Below are 16,887 nucleotides of genomic sequence, written 5' to 3' on the forward strand. Positions count from 1 at the left end.
GGTGCTTAGACCACTGCACTATGGCAGTTCACAATGCTCTAGCAAGCCGTGAGAATCTGGGTATTTTTCTAATGAGCTCCGGCCCCAAACAAGACCAAATTTTGTCGGTCCGGACCAGACCAAATCGCTGAGCGCAATACGCAACATCCGGATCTAGCATTCCTAGGCATTAGCCACTAGCATGGTGGTGGAAAATTGTGTTTCATAAAGAAAGTACGTATATTTTCCCAATTTTTTTCCACCTTCTCGCCATTAAATCGAATTAAGGAGGAAATCGACGCCTTTGTAGCCTGAATGGAGAATATTTTATGGATGAATCAGTCCACGGGGGATACAAGTGTAAGCTGTCTACATGGGTTCCCTTTGGACGGTAAGATGAAACGACTCAATATCGCCATCTGCCGGCCTTTGGACTACAGTCAAGTGGGAACTTTTTACACGGAACTAAACATCACGGAACGGTTTCAGTGCTGCACAATAATGGCAGCTGTGGAAAAGGCACATGTGGAGAACTCAGTAGAGATATTAGGTAAGCGTAAACCTTTACTGTGTCAACTTTAATTGTTTTTTCTTAGAATTGTTCAAAAGTAGCCAGCTAGCTAGATGATTAACCTTATATCGCTGGTCTCCTAGACTCAACAGACTGGACTCAAGCTGGTAGCAAGGCTAGCAATAGCATTGCCACTCTAGCATGATCATATAGTCTATGGCTGTACGTTAGGTATAGTTGGCTAGCTAGCTAACGTAGGTATCTGAAAAGTGACATTTACATTAAACCATACGTGGTTTTAAGTAGCCAGATCAACTAGCTAGCTACAATACTTGCTTTTAGTCGTCTGCACTCTGCATTTGAAATGTCAAATGGCATTAACATTCGCTAGCCTTTGTGACGTAACTTGGCTAGCATAGGGAGCTAACTTAGATAGCTGGCTAGCAAGCTGTCTGTGTAAGCCACGCATTTGATCGAATCAATAGTTAATGCCCAGCCTTAGATTGTAGCTAGTGTTTATAGAGAAGCCTGAATAATGATAACATTAAAGGGTGTTAACTGTCGGTTAGGTTAAGCTAGATCTGAAGTGGCAGAGCTAAATTGTTTTGAATTTGCAACCGATTAGGTCTACCTAGTATTTGTATCAGACAAATTGATAAATGCCTTATTTTCACACATCAGAAGAAGATTCTGAGCCCCAGGAGGACCACAACGCTGAGAGTGATGATTCTGACAGAGGGAGCGATGGAGAGGGGTCAGGTGATGGAGAGGGGTCAGAGGATGGAGGGAGCGATGATGGAGAAGAGGAGGATGGAGAGAGTGATGGGGAACAGGCTGAGGATGGAGGGAGTGAAGGAGAGAAAGAGGAGGGTGAAGGCAACAAGGAAGTAGATGATGTAGACACCAACCCCAATGCTGGATGGGCGGAGGCCATGGCCAAGATTCTGCAGAAGAAAACACCAGAGAGCAAACCCAGCATCCTGCTGAAGAACAAACAGCTGGACAAGATGAAGGAGAAGGAGAAGAAGGAGTATCTGGAGAGGAAGAAACAGGTATTGTGTATTTTTTCATGACTGTAAATGTGTGTGTGCATGCATAGTCCTACTTGTTTGTTTGTGCATGTACCTGTATGTCAATTTCTCACTTTAATCAAAACAGCTATTAACCTGATACTGGTTATTGAAATCATATAGATCATAGCCTGATAACAGAAATTGCCTCCAGTTCACCTGGAGTTGAATTGCACCCATGGCATTTATTCAGTACAGCTTGCCTGTATGTGCGTGCTTAATTACTATTTTTTCTGGCCGACAGACTGATAAAAAGCGAGCTTGGGAGATGATGTGTCGAGAGAAGCCAGACGTTGTAAAAGACCGAGAGAATGAGAAGAACCTGCAGAGAGTTGCTACCAGGTACATACACACTTGTGTGCCGCTTACAAACCTACAGTGCGTTCAGAAAGTATTCACACCCCTTGACTTTTTACACATTTGGTTGCGTTAAAGCCTGAATTTAAAATGGATTAAATTGAGATTTTTGGTCACTGGCCTACACACAATACCCCATAATGTCAAAGTGGAATTCTGTTTTTAGAAATTGTTACAAATTAATAAAAAATGAAAAGCTGAAATGTCTTGAATCAATAAGTACAGTGCGTTTAAAAGTATTTAGACCCCTTGACTTTTTTGACAAAATAAAATGCATAGATACCTTATTTACAATTCAGACCCTTTATTCAGTACTTTGTTGAAGCACCTTTGGCAGCGATTACAGCCTCAAGTCTAATTGGGTATGACGCTACAAGCTTGGCACACCTGTATTTGTGGAGTTTCTCCCATTTATTTTCTGCAGATCCTCTCAAGCTCTGTAAGGTTGGATGGGGAGCGTCGCTACACAGCTATTTTCAGGTCTCTCCAGATATGTTAGATCAGGTTCAAGTCCAAACTCTGGCTGGCCCACTCAAGGACATTCAGAGACTTGTCCCGAAGCCACTCCTGCGTTGTCTTGGCTGTGTGCTTAGGGTCGATGAACCTTCGCCCCCAGTCTGAGGTCCTGAGCACTCTGGAGCAGGTTTTCATCAAGGATCTCTCTGTACTTTGCTCCGCTCATCTTTCCCTCGATCCTGACTAGTCTCTCAAGTCCCTGCCGCTAAAAAACATTCTCACAGCATTATGCTGCCACCACCATGCTTCACCGTAGGGATGGTGCCAGGTTTTCACCAGACGTGATGCTTGGCATTCAGGCCAAAGAGTTCAATCTTGGTTTCATCAGAACAGAGAATCTTGTTTCTCATGGTCTGAGAGTCCTTTAGGCGCCTTTTGGCAAACTCCAAGCGGGCTGTCGTGCCTTTTACTGAGGAATGACTTCCGTCTAGCCACTCTACCATAAAGGCCTGATTGGTGGAGTGTTGCAGAGATGGTTGTCCTTCTGGAAGGTTCTCCCATCTCCACAGAGGAACTCTTGAGCTCTGTCAGAGTGACCAAGGCCCTTCTCCCCCGATTGCTCTGTTTGGCCGGGCGGCCAGCTCTAGGAAGAGTCTTGGTGGTTCCAAACTTCTTCCATTTAAGAATGATGGCGGCCACTGTGTTCTTGGGGACCTTCAATGCTACAGAAATGTTTTGGTACCCTTCCCCAGATCTGTGTCTCGACATAATCCTGTCTCGGAGCTCTACGGACAATTCCTTTGACCTCATGGCTTGGTTTTTGCTCTGACATGCACTGTCAACTGTGGGACCTTATATAGACAGGTATGTGCCTTTCCAAATCATGTCCAATCAATTGATTTTAGCACAGGTGGACTCCAATCAATTTGTAGAAACATCTCAAGGATGATCAATTGAAACAGGGTGCAACTGAGCTCAATTTCGAGTCTAATAGCAATGGGTCTGAATACTTATGTAAATAAGGTATTTCTGTTTTCACTTTGTCATTATGGGGTATTGTGTGTAGATTGATGAGGAATTTTTATTTATTTAATCCATTTTAGAAAATGGCTGTAACATAACAAAATGTGGAAAAAGTCAAGGGGTGAATACTTTCCGAATGCACTGTATTCAACCCCTTTGTTATGGTAAGCCAAAATACATTTAGGAGGGAAAATGTGCGTAGCGAGTCGCATGATAAGTTGCATGGACTCACTGTGTGTGCAATAATAGTGTTTAACATGATTTTTGAATGACTACCTCATCTCTGTACCACACATATACAATTATCTATAACAGGGGTGTCAAACTCATTTTAGCTCAGGGGCCACATGGAGGAAAATCTATTCCCAAGTGGGCCGGACCGGAAAAATCATGGTATATATAACTTAAAAACAACAACTTCAGATTGTTTTCTTTGTTTTAATACGATCAACATACAACATAAAGCTGGAGCCTGAGGACAGTGTGTCCAAAATAGTACAAGCACAACATCACTATTAATCATAAAACACGTCAAGTTTATTTGAAAATTCTAAAGAAAAAGAACACACAAACACACAATGCCTCAGTGATTAACAGAACTGTTTCACAGATCACAGAACTATATCAGGGTGTCATTTCTCAGGCAGAAATGTAGATAAAAAGAATGAAATCCTGTTCCCCAAACAAGTGCAAGAACCTCAGAGTCAAGAATAGGTTAATTATACAAATAAAATAAAATCAATTAAAAACAATAGCACATCAACATAAAAACATATAAACATAAATCTGAAAGCGTTGCTCAAACTCCCGTAACAGTCCAGTTATTTTATCTTTGAACCGCTTCATGTCTGCCACATGTTGGGTCGCGCACACATTTTTCAGACAGGGGAAGTGAGCTGCATCACCACCGGCAAGTTGCGTCTCCAACAATGACAGCTTCAACTTGAAAGAACGTATGCTGTCATAATACTTCGTGACAACTTTGTTGCGCCCTTGCAGCTGTTTGTTCAAGTTATTCAGGTGCTCTGTAACATCCACCATAAATGCAAGGTCCGGCATCCATTCTGCGGAATGAAATTCTAACACTGGTTTGCCCTTTTCTTCCATGAACTGTTCAATTTCTTCTCGTAAATCAAAGAAACGCCTCAGCACAGCACCTCGGCTTAACCATCTTACCTCAGTATGGCAGGCCATAGATGTGGTCTTTCTCTCTGAGAAGGCTGTCAAACTGACGGTGATTCAGGCTTCTGGATCGGATGAAATTAACAGTTTGGATGACCACCTTCATGACGTTATCCATCTTTAATGACTTGCAACACAAAGCCTCCTGGTGCAAAATACAGTGAAAAGTCAAAAAATCACGTCCTCCATTTGCAGATTGCACTTTCTCTCTGAACTTTGTCACAACGCCTGCTTTTTTCCCGATCATTGAGGGCGCACCATCTGTAGCCAGGCTGACAGTCCACTCCGACCCTGTCCAGCGCGCCGACGAGTGCGGTAAAAAATCAGCTACTGTCGTTGTATCTGTCATCGGCACCAACTCCACGAAGTCCTCGGTGACGGTCAATGTGTCATCAACTCCATGGATGAAAAAATGGCCAGTTGTGCAACATCTGTAATGTCTGTGCTTTCATCAATTGCAACCGAAAACGCAATAAATGACTTTACTTTTTGCTTCAACTGGCTGTCCAAATCCACTGAAAGATCGGAAATCCTGTCTGCAACTGTGTTTCTTGTCAGGCTGATATTTGCAAAAGCCTGCCGCTTTTCAGGGCACACAATCTCTGCTGCCTTCATCATGCATGTTTTTACAAATTCACCCTCACTAAATGGTTTTGAAGCCACTGCGATTTCATTAGCAATGAGGTAGCTAGCTTTCACTGCAGCGTCACTGATGTCTCGGCTGTGAGTAAACACAGACTGCTGTTTCTTCAGACCCGCCAACAGTTCATTCACCTTCTCTCATCTCCGCTGTCCTTGAAAGTTGTCATATTTGTCGGCATGAAGACTCACATAGTGGCGACGAAGGTTATATTCTTTCAGCACTGCAACATGCTCTGAACACACCAAACATACAGCTTTCCCATTCAATTCCGTGATTAAATAGGATGACAATTTTTCTTGGAACACTCTGCACTCTGCGTCCACTTTTCTCTTTTTTGACAGAGACATATTGGGGCAATGAGGGTGCCAAAGCACATAATGTTAAAAGTAGAAGCCGTAATTAATATCGCGGGCAAAACAAAGTAGCTCATTGGCTGCACGTGCTTGACCTACTTGCTCTGCCCCGGTATAAACAGTTTGCTTGCTTAACACAATTGCTATTGCGCCATCCAGTGGACGCAATTGGAACAGCAGTTAATTTTACTGAAAAATTGCAGCGCATTTTTATACTTAAAAAAAAAAATCTTTTTTTTTTTCCAATTTTTTTTTTCAAAATCATCTCGCGGGCCGGATTAAACCCGTTTGCGGGCCTGATCCGGCCCGCGGGCTGTACGTTTGACACCCCTGATCTATAAGGTCCCTCAGTCGAGCAGTGAATTTCAAACACCGATTCAACCACAAAGACCAGGGAGGTTTTCCAATGCCTCGCAAAGAAGGGCACCTATTGGTAGATAAAACATATATATTTTTAAAGCAGACATTGAATATACCTTTTGGATGGTGTATTAATACACCAAGTCACTACAAAGATACAGGTGCCCTTCCTAACTCAGTTGCAGGAGAGGAAGGAAACCGCTCAGGATTTCACCATGAGACCAATGGTGACTTTAAAACAGAGTTTAATGGCTGTGATTGGAGAAAACTGAGGCTGGATCAACAACGTTGTAGCTACTCCACAATACTAACCTAATTGACAGAGTGAAAAGAAGGAAGCCTGTACATAATACAAATATTCCTAAACATGCATCCTGTTTGCAACAACACACTAAAGTAATACTTTAAAAAATGTGGCAAAGCAATTAACTTTTTGTCCTGAATACAAAGTGAGTACCATGCGCCATATTGTCAACCATAGTGGTGGCTGCTATGGGTATGCTTGTAATCGTTAAGGACTGGGGAGTTTTTCAGGATGAAAAACTAAACAAGAATGGCGCTAAGCACAGGCAAAATCCTAGAGAAAAACCTGGTTCAGTCTGCTTTCCGCCAGACACTGGGAGATTAATTCACCTTTCAGCAGCACAATAACCTAAAACACAAGGCCAAATATACACTGTAGCTGCTTACCAAGAAGACCGTGAATGTTCCTGAGTGGCCGAGGTTAGTTTTGACTTAAATCTGCTTGAAAATCTATGGCAAGACCTAAAAATGTCTAGCAGTGATCAACAACCAATTTGACAGAGCTTGAAGAATTTTGAAAAGAATAATGGGCAAATATTGTACAATTGAGGTATGCAAAGCTCTTAGAGACTTACCCAGAAAGACTCACCGCTGTAATCGCTGCCAATGGTGATTCTAACATATATTGATTTAGCGATGTGACTTTATGTAAATGAGTTATTTCTGTATTTCATTTTCAATACATGTTTTCACGTTGTTATTATGGGGTTTTGTGGGTAGATGGGTGAGAGGGAAAAAACGATTTAATCCATTTTTAATTCAGGCTGTAATTCAAGGGGTATGAATACTTTCTGAAGGCACTGTAGTTTGTATATCTCTTAATGATACAGTGCCTGCCGGATGAGGATGGGGATAACAGAATGATTAAATCAGGAAAAAATCCCATGCATATATGATTTATGCTAAATATAAGCTTCACAAAATATCACAATGAATCTTAAAGTGAATTGACTTTAAATTCTACCAGAATAACAGTGTGGTGTGTGTACCTCTCCTCTCCACAGGGGGGTAGTACAGCTGTTCAACGCCGTGAGGAAGCACCAGAAGACGGTGGATGAGAAGGTGAAGGAGGCGGGTGGCTCTGAGAGGAAGAAAGCCAAGCTCCTCTCCTCTGTCTCCAAGAAGGACTTCATCAATGTGCTGCGGGGCACAGAGGGGGGTAGTGAGATCATCACCAAGAAAGAGAGACAGACGGTGAGTTTCATCCACGAAACCTCTCTCTACCACTGTTGATGTGTTGTTTTCCCAGAGTTGTTCTTCGGGCAGGGGTTAAAATCCCCCCCCACCTCCCCCAAATAAAGAAAATATATTTATTGCGGCCAAAGTGGCAGTTGTGCCCTTGGGCTGAATATAATAATTATAATTCCATTCTCCCAGATGCCAATCGCTGTGCACCAAAGCACCACTCACTCATATGGCTCTCTCAGATATCTCAATTCGTATTAGCTAATGCCCGTCACGTGATCGGATCCTTCTCACAGGCCTAGCAGCTCCGAAGTAGCCTAGAAGTGAAGACAGACACATTGGGGATGCAACGGCGTGCGTCCTTCTTATCGAATTCTGAGGCGCACGTCCTTCTTATAGAATTCTGAGGCGCACTTTGAATATGTTAGAAGAACTGTCCACATTTACTTTTCCTCAGCCAACAAGACAAGTAAAAAAACAGCAAAATCACTAGCCTATGTCAATTTTCTATCCTCCATAGTAATAAATCTATTGGTTAGCTTGTCGTTCTGTGCGAGAAATAAAGATTTGAAACAGACTCTGGGACAGTTGTGGGATGATAGATCCTAAATTCATACAACCACTGCACATAATTGTAAAAAAAAAAAAAAAGCAACAGATCAAAAAGTTTAGCTTAAAATGTGGATAAACTATTATTTCTTTACATTGTAAGCAATGCGCATACGGCAGTAGGCCACGCACGAATGTTCCAATATGAAATTAGCAGGGAAAAACATTCTCAAAGCATAACGCACATGAGTGGTTTCATGTGACGGAGATGAAAATATCTGTTAGTGATTTAGAAAGCGGGGAGATCAAAACATGCAACAACTAGCATGGGTTGCTAATATGACTATAATTGTGCCTTTGGCTACTTGACAATGAAAGAAAGTTGATTTGAAAACCAATAGAACATGAGAGAAAGGCTTTTTCCAGTGGCATATAAGGAGGTGTTTATATAATTCCTTCATTTTTTGGGGTCGGATTTTGGCTAGTTAAGACATGCCTCATAAAATGACAAAACATCCAGGTTTTAAACAATTACTTTGATGGTTAAATAGTTTCAAAATGCTAATTGACTGAAACAGTCAATGCACAACAATTCTTAATGCAATTGTGTGAAAAACACTTTTGTAAGCCAGAAATGTTTTTTCAAGTGATTTTATAATTTTACATAATTCTTATTGATAATAATAACAATCAGGATGTTGTGTCCAATGGGATAAATGCAGATGGACAAACCCTATGCTGCAGCCCATGTATAGCCACTATGCTGCATCAGTTGGGCTACAGGTGATAATGCTTATTGCTAATAGCACATCTGATAATATAGACCTCAAATATTCAACTCTGGACCTCGAAGCCAGTTCCACTGCCTTTTTTTCATTGTTCCTCTCTAGTCAAGGACTGATTTAGACCTGGGACACCAGGTGTGTGCAATGAATTATCAGGCAGAACAGAAAAACAGCAGTCTCTGGACCTCGTAGGGTAAGAGTTGAATACCCAGATATAGACCATGCATAGGTTATATGCATGGTCCAATATGTTAAAATCATTTTTACTAGTATGTTATTGGGCTCATTTATGGAGGTGGAAATTGTATTTTAGATGTGGTCAGCATCATTTTAATTTGTTTTGGGTAGAATGTCCTTTTAAAAAGTCACCAGACTTCTGTCCTTCTACATAAAAATTATCCCAGGGAGGACATTGGACCCCCTAAGCAAGGTGACTGGAATTGATAAAACTCGCAGTTTAGTACATATACAAAATTATCCTCTTTCCCTAAAAGCATGATGGTCATGACTTGTTTTTACATGAAAGGGGAAGTTAACTTGGCCCCGCAGATAATCGAGCTGAGATCGACTTGTTTCAGTCATGGGAATATTTTTTGCTTAAACACCTGTCTTCGGGACTGTGTTTTGCTCTTAATCATCTATTGGTCAGGGGTCCATGCTAGATAAGCATTAAAGTGACCTTTTTGTTGCCATTAATTGTATTGCAACTAGGGCTGTCCCCAACAACAACAAAATCTAGGCCGACGAAGAGTCGTCTGTTCTTTTGAACAATCACTTGGTCCACATTTTTAAGCTTGTATTTTTCCGTATACAGTATAGACACATCCTATTTGTTTGAATCAAATCAACAATATGCACTGAGCTTGTCTGATGCTTTAAGTGAACATGTTTTATTAAATAATTAAGACACACATGACTAGTGAGTCCGTCCGCAATTGATTTGATTGCTGGGCCTGGGTCAGCCTTGCTGGACTGTGTTTTTAAAAAAAAAAATACAGCGAGTGACTGTGTGACTAGCACCCGTTGTCTCTCTCTCCTCCCTGCTGCAGCGACCACCACAGAACATCAACAGTGTGTATCGCGCTGTCCGTGTTGCTGAAGCTGCAACCTAATTACAGCCATTTCTGACTGAAAAGTGATCTTACTGAAATCCCTAATTTGTTTAGGAAAAACATTCCCTATTCCCTCAACGTGACACTTGTATGCATCGCATGCACGTGACCAATAAGGCCTGACCTATAGCATATCATAGTCGCATCAATAAATTGGTTATAACATACTCTGAACACCATAACACGTGACAGCAAAATAGATGCAGAGGACGTGACAAACTCGAAACGGGGGAATGTTTACTGGTTGCTCAGGAGGTAAAGGGGAAGTCAGATGTGCATTTTCTTTTTTACTAGTTGTGGAAAATTAAGGCAAGGGCTGTTTTCTCATCTCTTAAGTCCGCTGCTGCCTCCGCCGCATTGTTCTCAACACCAATATGCTGGTTAACTTTGCTGTTATTCACATAGCAACATGGTCTAGGAAAAGGTGCCAATTCAACAGCGCACTGATGTGTTTTAGAACTGCGGAGAGCGACCACTATCCAATGCGGGACAAAGCACATTTGTTATTAAATAATAATATTTTTTATTTGTGTTGCTCCATGGACTATGCCATCCCCATGGCCTCCACAATGGATCAGTCCACTGGTGTCTTGTTACTCCCGAGTGGCGCAGTGGTCTAAGGCACTGCATCGCAGTGCTAGCTGTGCCACTAGAGATGCTGGTTCGAGTCCAGGTTCTGTCGCAGCCGGCCGCGACCGGGAGACCCATGGGCGGCGCACAATTGGTCCAGCGTCGTCCAAGGTAGGGGAGGGTTTGGCCGGCAGGGATGTGGGTTCGTTTCCCACGGGGGGCCAGTATGAAAAATATATATATAATAATAATACATGTATGCATTCACTAACTGTAAGTCGCTCTGGATAAGAGCGTCTGCTAAATGACTAAAATGTAAATGTAAATGTTGTACACCAGTGTCCTGTTGTCATAAGTGTCGTTTCCCTTGATGTCCACATGGTGGCACCGTTGACTTTGGGATGTTGTGAAACATTCTAGGAGACTTTTGTTATGATGAGACTGAGGAGTTGGGAGTTATAGTGGTGGTCTTATTCCTGTGTTTGATCATACATACACCTGAAGCAGAAATAGATTTGATATAAGAAACGGCTCATGTATGGTTAATAAGTACCATCTTTGTTTAGACCGGCAGGGGGGTGGAAGAGAAGCCAGCCTGGAGCGTGCTGAGAGACGACTTTATGATGGGAGCCTCCATGAAGGACTGGGACAAGGAGAGCGATGAGGAGGGGGGCGAGCAGGAGGCACCAGGGGGTGCGGAGGACTACAACAGCGAGTCGGACTGAACAGACAGGCCCATCTCTGTAAGTGTGTGTATGACTGAGCACACCCAGGAGTGTGTGTGCACAAGACCGTGCCTTTGTGTTCACTGTGAGGAATGGAGCTGAAGGGTCCTGCATCGCTGAGATCAGCTCAACCCAGCCTCCCTCTCCTCTTCCCCCAGAGGCAGCCCTACCAGGCCCAAAGACCCCTCTTTGACTTTTCAAAGAGGAGCTGAAGAAAGACTGGGGTCAAAGTCCTGTTCTGGCCCACAATGCTTTGGGTCAGGATACCTAGTTTGTGTAATGCTGGTGCTCTCTGGCTTGTCAATGTCCCACTGAACATTTTTCCATCTGAACTCTGTTGTATATATACCTTTTTTACCTAACAGTTGCAGCATGTCCCTCAATAAAAAGCCAGTTGATAAACATTTCCCCTTTCAGTTTTGTGTTTACTTGTTTTTAGGTGAACTGAGGGCTAATGTAGCCTATCACTGAATACTAGTTTAGTTGTAGTACTAGTTTAACTAAAGACTATCAATGTGTTTATACACTGTGTACAAAACATTATGAACACCTGCTATTTCTATGACAGGCTGACCAGGTAAAAGCTATGATCCCTTATTGATGTCACTTGTTAATTCCACTTCAATCAGTGTAGATGAAGGGGAGGAGACAGGTTAAAGAAGGATTTTTAAACCTTGAGACTATTGAGACATGGATTGTGTGTGTGTGCCATTCAGGGGGTGAATGGGCAAGACACAAAAATTTTTAGAACTGCAACGCTGCTGTGTTTTTCACACTCAACAGTTTCCTGTGTGTATCAAGAATTGGTCCACCACTCAAAGGACATCCAGCCAACTTGACACAACTGTGGGAAGCATTTGAGTCAACATGGGCCCGCATCCTTGTGGAATGCTTTCGGGACCATGAAGATGCTGTTTTGATGTCAAAGGGGAGGGTGCAACTCAATATTAGGAAGGTGTTCTTAATGTTTTGTACACTCAGTGTCTAGTTTATTTAATCAATTATATATACTGTGTATGTATTTTATGTGGTATGGTTGTAGTGATCATATGAACACAGAAAATACATAGTAGACATGCTCCCTGTCTGTCAGAGAATGTGAGATGCGCTGCTGATGACCCCTCGGAGAGGAAATGTGTGTGTGCCAGAGAGCACAGAACAGCTGGTGACATTGAAATGCTGTCCCACTACATAAACTTCTCATTTTGTGACGCCCACCCAGTTTTACACACTGCTTGCCTGCGTGTGTCTACTGGACGGTTGCCAAGGTGACGGATCTCGCCTCGGAGTGACCCTGAGCGCCAAGTTAATGTGGCGACTGCCCAGTGACAGTTCTGCTGACTCCTCTTTTCTCTTTCTCTACCTTTCTCTTCTTTTTTTTTTTTACTCCCTCTCTTCCTGTCTGACCCTTGCCACACACAAGTAGTGGAAATATTTGCAGAGCGCCCTTATCGCCGCAAGGAGAATGCCGCCACGTCTCAGCCGACCTGTCTCCACCGCGTAGAACGCTCATTCATCATGGCAACACTGGGACCTGCCACTGTGGAATGCCAGGCCTCTCCCGGCCCTGTTGACACACTGCTAGAGAACCAGCCTGCTATGTCATCTCATCCTCGTCAGTCTATACTGTATTTCCCCCTCTGTCCTCTGTCCCTCTATTAGGTCCATTAGGTCCAGCTGTCCTTTTGCTGCTCCAACCTGAGCCATGTTCATTAGGCACAGAATAGAAGACAATTTAGGTAATCAGCGAGGTACTACCTGAATTTGCCCAATAAGACTTTTTGTTTTCAGCTGTTTTGTCAGTGTGCCCAAATGAACACAACCCTGGAGAGGTCAAGGGTTTTCCTGAGCCGGTGTACAGGGATTGTAGAGATGGGGTTACTAATACAGGTTCACTGTGTGTAAAGGAATGATATAGGGGTATCTTCAGGTGCAGAAGGGGATTAAATATGACAGGGTCACTCACTACATATGTTTAGAGGCCTTAAAGTAATAATGTTGTTCTGTCTGTGTTACTGTATTGTATACACTGACTGAGGTCATGGTGTGTTCAACACAGTGAGCAGGTGTTGGAGAGGACATGCAGGAACTGCCCTCCCTGTGTGAGATATCTACCTCTACTCCCCATGCACCTCACACACACACACACACACACTCACACCTCTTGTTGGCCTCAGATGTCTGTGTGGGTACTGATTTAGTGACAACATCTGGTTTACACCAGTAAGACCAGGCTCTTGAGAGAGTTTCTGAGAGCCTGTCACAGCTGATGAATTGCAGGCTTTGGTTTGGGTGGAGGTGTGGGGGGCAGGGTGAGAGAGGGAGGTTTTAGCAGAGGAAAAAAGCCTTGGCAAAGGATGAAAACAGTGGGATTTTCTTGGGAGTGTGAATGTAAATCAACCAACCTGGCACATTATGAGAATACAAGAAAATAGAAAAATAGAGTGGATGCGGTAATGTCCATAGACTCTCATGGCTGACATGGTACAGTCCCCCTAAGACAGGTGCAGGGATGGTGAGAGAGCTGTAGTGTACCACTCCCTAACAAAGACCCAGGGTGAACCATTCTAAACACCCCCCATTTAAGAGCTGGATAAAGGGTTTAAAAAGAATGGGCATATAAAAGAACACCTTCACTTGTAGTAGTGATGTTGGTTCTATTTAAGTTATTCAAACCTCTGGGATGCAGTATTCTTGCCAACTTCTTTCATGTTATTGAGTAAGATTGAGAAAAGAAAAGGCTTACTCAGAGCCCACAAATCAAATCATCCTATATAACTTATTTATCCAGTTCATATAATTTCTCAGAAAGCTCAATTTTATGTTCTTGTAATTTCGGAGTTTTCGTCTGCAAGATGTTTCTTTAGAACCATCCCAACTCGAATCTTAAATATTTCTGGTCTACTATATCCATTGCGTAATGCGGTACCAAAAGAAGCGTATGTTTTACACCGGACTTGTGGATATGGTTATTGAGCTAGTGGACGTCAAATTATGCATCTGGCGTTAGGACCCCGTGGTTGCGCGCAGGGACATTACCCGCTGCACTGTCCGGATGGGTACACTAAACACTCATTACAATAAATCGTCTCGTAACCTGAAGTTGAAGGAGTCCCCCAGTCTGAAAGTGACACCGACAACATCAATTTGAAAGAGGGGGAGCACGTGGTTAAGTAAGTCTTATAAATCTCCCTCTTCAACCGGCCGCATGCTGTTGTGCCACTGGCAACACCAGTTCTGTGGACCGATTTTCAGCAAGAAGGGATGGAGGAACGCGTCAACGGTCTACCATTGTATTAAAAGGAAATACCGATTATCTTTATACTTCAACGTACTTGCCATACTTTTGATTTTTTAAATGCCGTATTTTCTCAATTTATATTGACCCAACACATGCGTTATTACAACTTTAATAGGTTATATCTCCTCGAGACGACACCTTGCGAGTACCAGGACGGGTAGTTGTTTTTACTGTGGTATGTTCTTCTGTCAAGAACGGCGATGCAACTGCTCAGCGAAGCCCACGTTGATTTTGAGATAGAGAAATCAAAGACGGACTTGTGCTGAGCGTGGTACTGGCCACAGTTGGAAAGCTCGCAGCGCTCTGATGCGGTGGAGGTGTGCGCTAACCCACAGGCTACGTCTGTTCTGTACAACTGGAGATAGCGAGCTAGCTGGTTGTAGTTTGTTTTGCTTCAAGATTTTTGTATTAAACTTTGATTTGCATTTAATGGCCACAATTCGGTCTTTTTCGTTTGGACAATTTTAACTTTACGCGCGTTTAGTATGCGTTTATTGTGAAGTGATTGGTAATATCATACACAGCCTACTGCTGCTGTCTGCTCTCCGCTGCCCATATAACGGATTTTACAGATTATTTCACCCTCATGGTTGTTGAATGGATTTCCAGGTACAATTTGAAATACTGTGCTGAAACTGGGATCACAAAACTACCACATTTCCCAATATTTAGGCTACATGTAGTTACGCGTATAGGCCTATATATAGTTGTCCCAAAAAAATCCTATATTTTGGCGTTTTAAATTTTTTTTTAATATATATTCCGTTTCCGTTATTTACATTCCCGTTCCAAGGCCGGTTTATCTTTTTTGTCAAGATTTCAAGACGCTGCTGTAGTCTACTTTTAGAGTTCACAATGAACTACTGCGTTTTAAGTCTTCTCCTGACCTTGGATTTAGCCACTGTGGCAGTCAGTTTGTCTACATGCAGTACGCTGGACATGGATCAGTTTATGAAAAAGCGCATAGAAGCCATCCGGGGACAGATACTGAGCAAGCTGAAGCTCACGAGCCCCCCGGAGACATATCCAGAGCCCGAGGAGGTGTCCCGGGATATCATCGCCATCTATAACAGCACGAGGGACCTGTTGCAGGAGAAAGCCAACGAACGGGCGGCGACGTGTGAGCGCCAACGAAGCGAGGAGGAGTACTATGCAAAGGAGGTTCACAAAATCGACATGCAACCCCCCTACCCCTCTGAGAGTAAGTGTGTGTGTGTGCGCGCGCCTGAATGCGTGCCAGAGCGCACGCGTACATGTGTAACGGTTAAACGCATAATTGAAAAGGTCCAATAACCAGTAATTACCCACTCGACACAGAAGTCAGTTCAACGTATAGTTTTGATCTACATTTGGTTGAGTTGTCTTACTAAAGTGAAATCAACAAAACATGTCACCATGTCATTGGATTTAGGTTAAAAGTTGGGTGACTTTTTGCGAATCGAATCAGTTTTCCACTTTGAGTTTTGGGGTTGAAATGACGTGGAAACAACGTTGATTCAACCAGTTTTTGCCCAGAGGATAGTATTAACTGCAAAGTATTCAAAGATCGCCATTCCCTTTATGTAAGTCATCATGTGTGTTTATGATTATTTTGGGGAAACTAAAGAAACTATTCCTGGCACTGTCGCATCCAGGCAGGTAAAACAACGATAATGCAAACCCTGCAGGTCGGCCTGTGCTGCTAGAGCAGTCATCGAAAAAAAAAAAAAAAGTAGCCTGACATTAACTTCTCGTGAGATAGGGGGATAGATTTCCTCCTAGGCTGTTTCCCGGCGCCGCCTTGAGAATGTATTATTGCATAGTTATGAGGTAGTAGAAGCAACTACAATGAAACACTGATCCAATACTTACCCCGATGGCAAAGGACTTATTAACACGTAGAGAGACCTATGAATATTTATATCACATTGAAAGAGTGGATTATACCAGTGATAACCTAAAATTCTCAGTGGGCCGCCTCTGAATTTCTGTTTTCCCTGACTGCTATAAACCCTATAAAAATTGATAATACACTTACACTTCAAGTACTTAATTGTTTACATGCCAAAAGCAGGAAAATCTAAAATATTGTCAGAATAGTTTTGTTCCTTTCATCTCAGGAGACAGGGGTTGATATTGAGAAAGTGGTGTGTGTTTTGTGTGACCACTCCCAAATTGGATTGGATTAATAGGAGTCAGAGACTGGGCTCCCAGAGTCACTACAATTATCTACATTTTTACATACACATTCATATTTTCAAAGTCATGGTTGTCTAAACACAATAATAATATTATTTTTTTCTCCTCCAGATCAAATGTGAGTACACAGCATGGAGGAAAAATTAATTAGGAGATATTTTATATGTCCCAAGGTATATTTTGCTTTAAATATTATGCTTGGCCCTGCCCGTTGTATAAATACCCTAAATATGAATAGATCAGGC

At 42.6% G+C, this 16,887-nt stretch overlaps 2 protein-coding genes across 2 annotated transcripts in view; both read left to right on the forward strand.

The window, feature by feature from the left end:
• The first annotated feature begins 456 nt into the window (after positions 1-456).
• LOC121585907 (RRP15-like protein) lies at positions 457-11,569 on the forward strand. The gene is made up of 5 exons (XM_041902222.1): positions 457-529; positions 1,172-1,542; positions 1,805-1,902; positions 7,242-7,431; positions 11,005-11,569. The coding sequence occupies exons 1-5, from the start codon at positions 481-483 to the stop codon at positions 11,161-11,163; spliced, it is 867 nt and encodes a 288-aa protein (XP_041758156.1). The 5' UTR covers positions 457-480; the 3' UTR covers positions 11,164-11,569.
• A 2,692-nt stretch (positions 11,570-14,261) lies between these two features.
• The window catches only part of LOC121585906 (transforming growth factor beta-2 proprotein), a 36,364-nt gene continuing 33,738 nt past the window's right edge, over positions 14,262-16,887 (forward strand). Inside the window, exon 1 of the mRNA XM_041902221.2 lies at positions 14,262-15,665. Within this exon, the coding sequence (XP_041758155.1) occupies positions 15,320-15,665 (346 nt within the window). The 5' untranslated portion in view covers positions 14,262-15,319. The remainder of the gene's footprint in view (positions 15,666-16,887) is intronic.

This window comes from Coregonus clupeaformis, unplaced genomic scaffold (assembly GCF_020615455.1).
Source record: "Coregonus clupeaformis isolate EN_2021a unplaced genomic scaffold, ASM2061545v1 scaf0596, whole genome shotgun sequence".
Lineage (NCBI taxonomy): Eukaryota > Metazoa > Chordata > Actinopteri > Salmoniformes > Salmonidae > Coregonus > Coregonus clupeaformis.

Excerpts from the sequence above, each read along its gene's own strand:
- LOC121585907 (XM_041902222.1), top strand. The coding sequence starts at position 481 with ATGGCAGCTGTGGAAAAGGCACATGTGGAGAACTCAGTAGAGATATTA. Across the intron at positions 530-1,171 it reads GAACTCAGTAGAGATATTAG|AAGAAGATTCTGAGCCCCAG; the intron begins GTAAGCGTAAAC and ends TTCACACATCAG. Across the intron at positions 1,543-1,804 it reads ATCTGGAGAGGAAGAAACAG|ACTGATAAAAAGCGAGCTTG; the intron begins GTATTGTGTATT and ends TCTGGCCGACAG.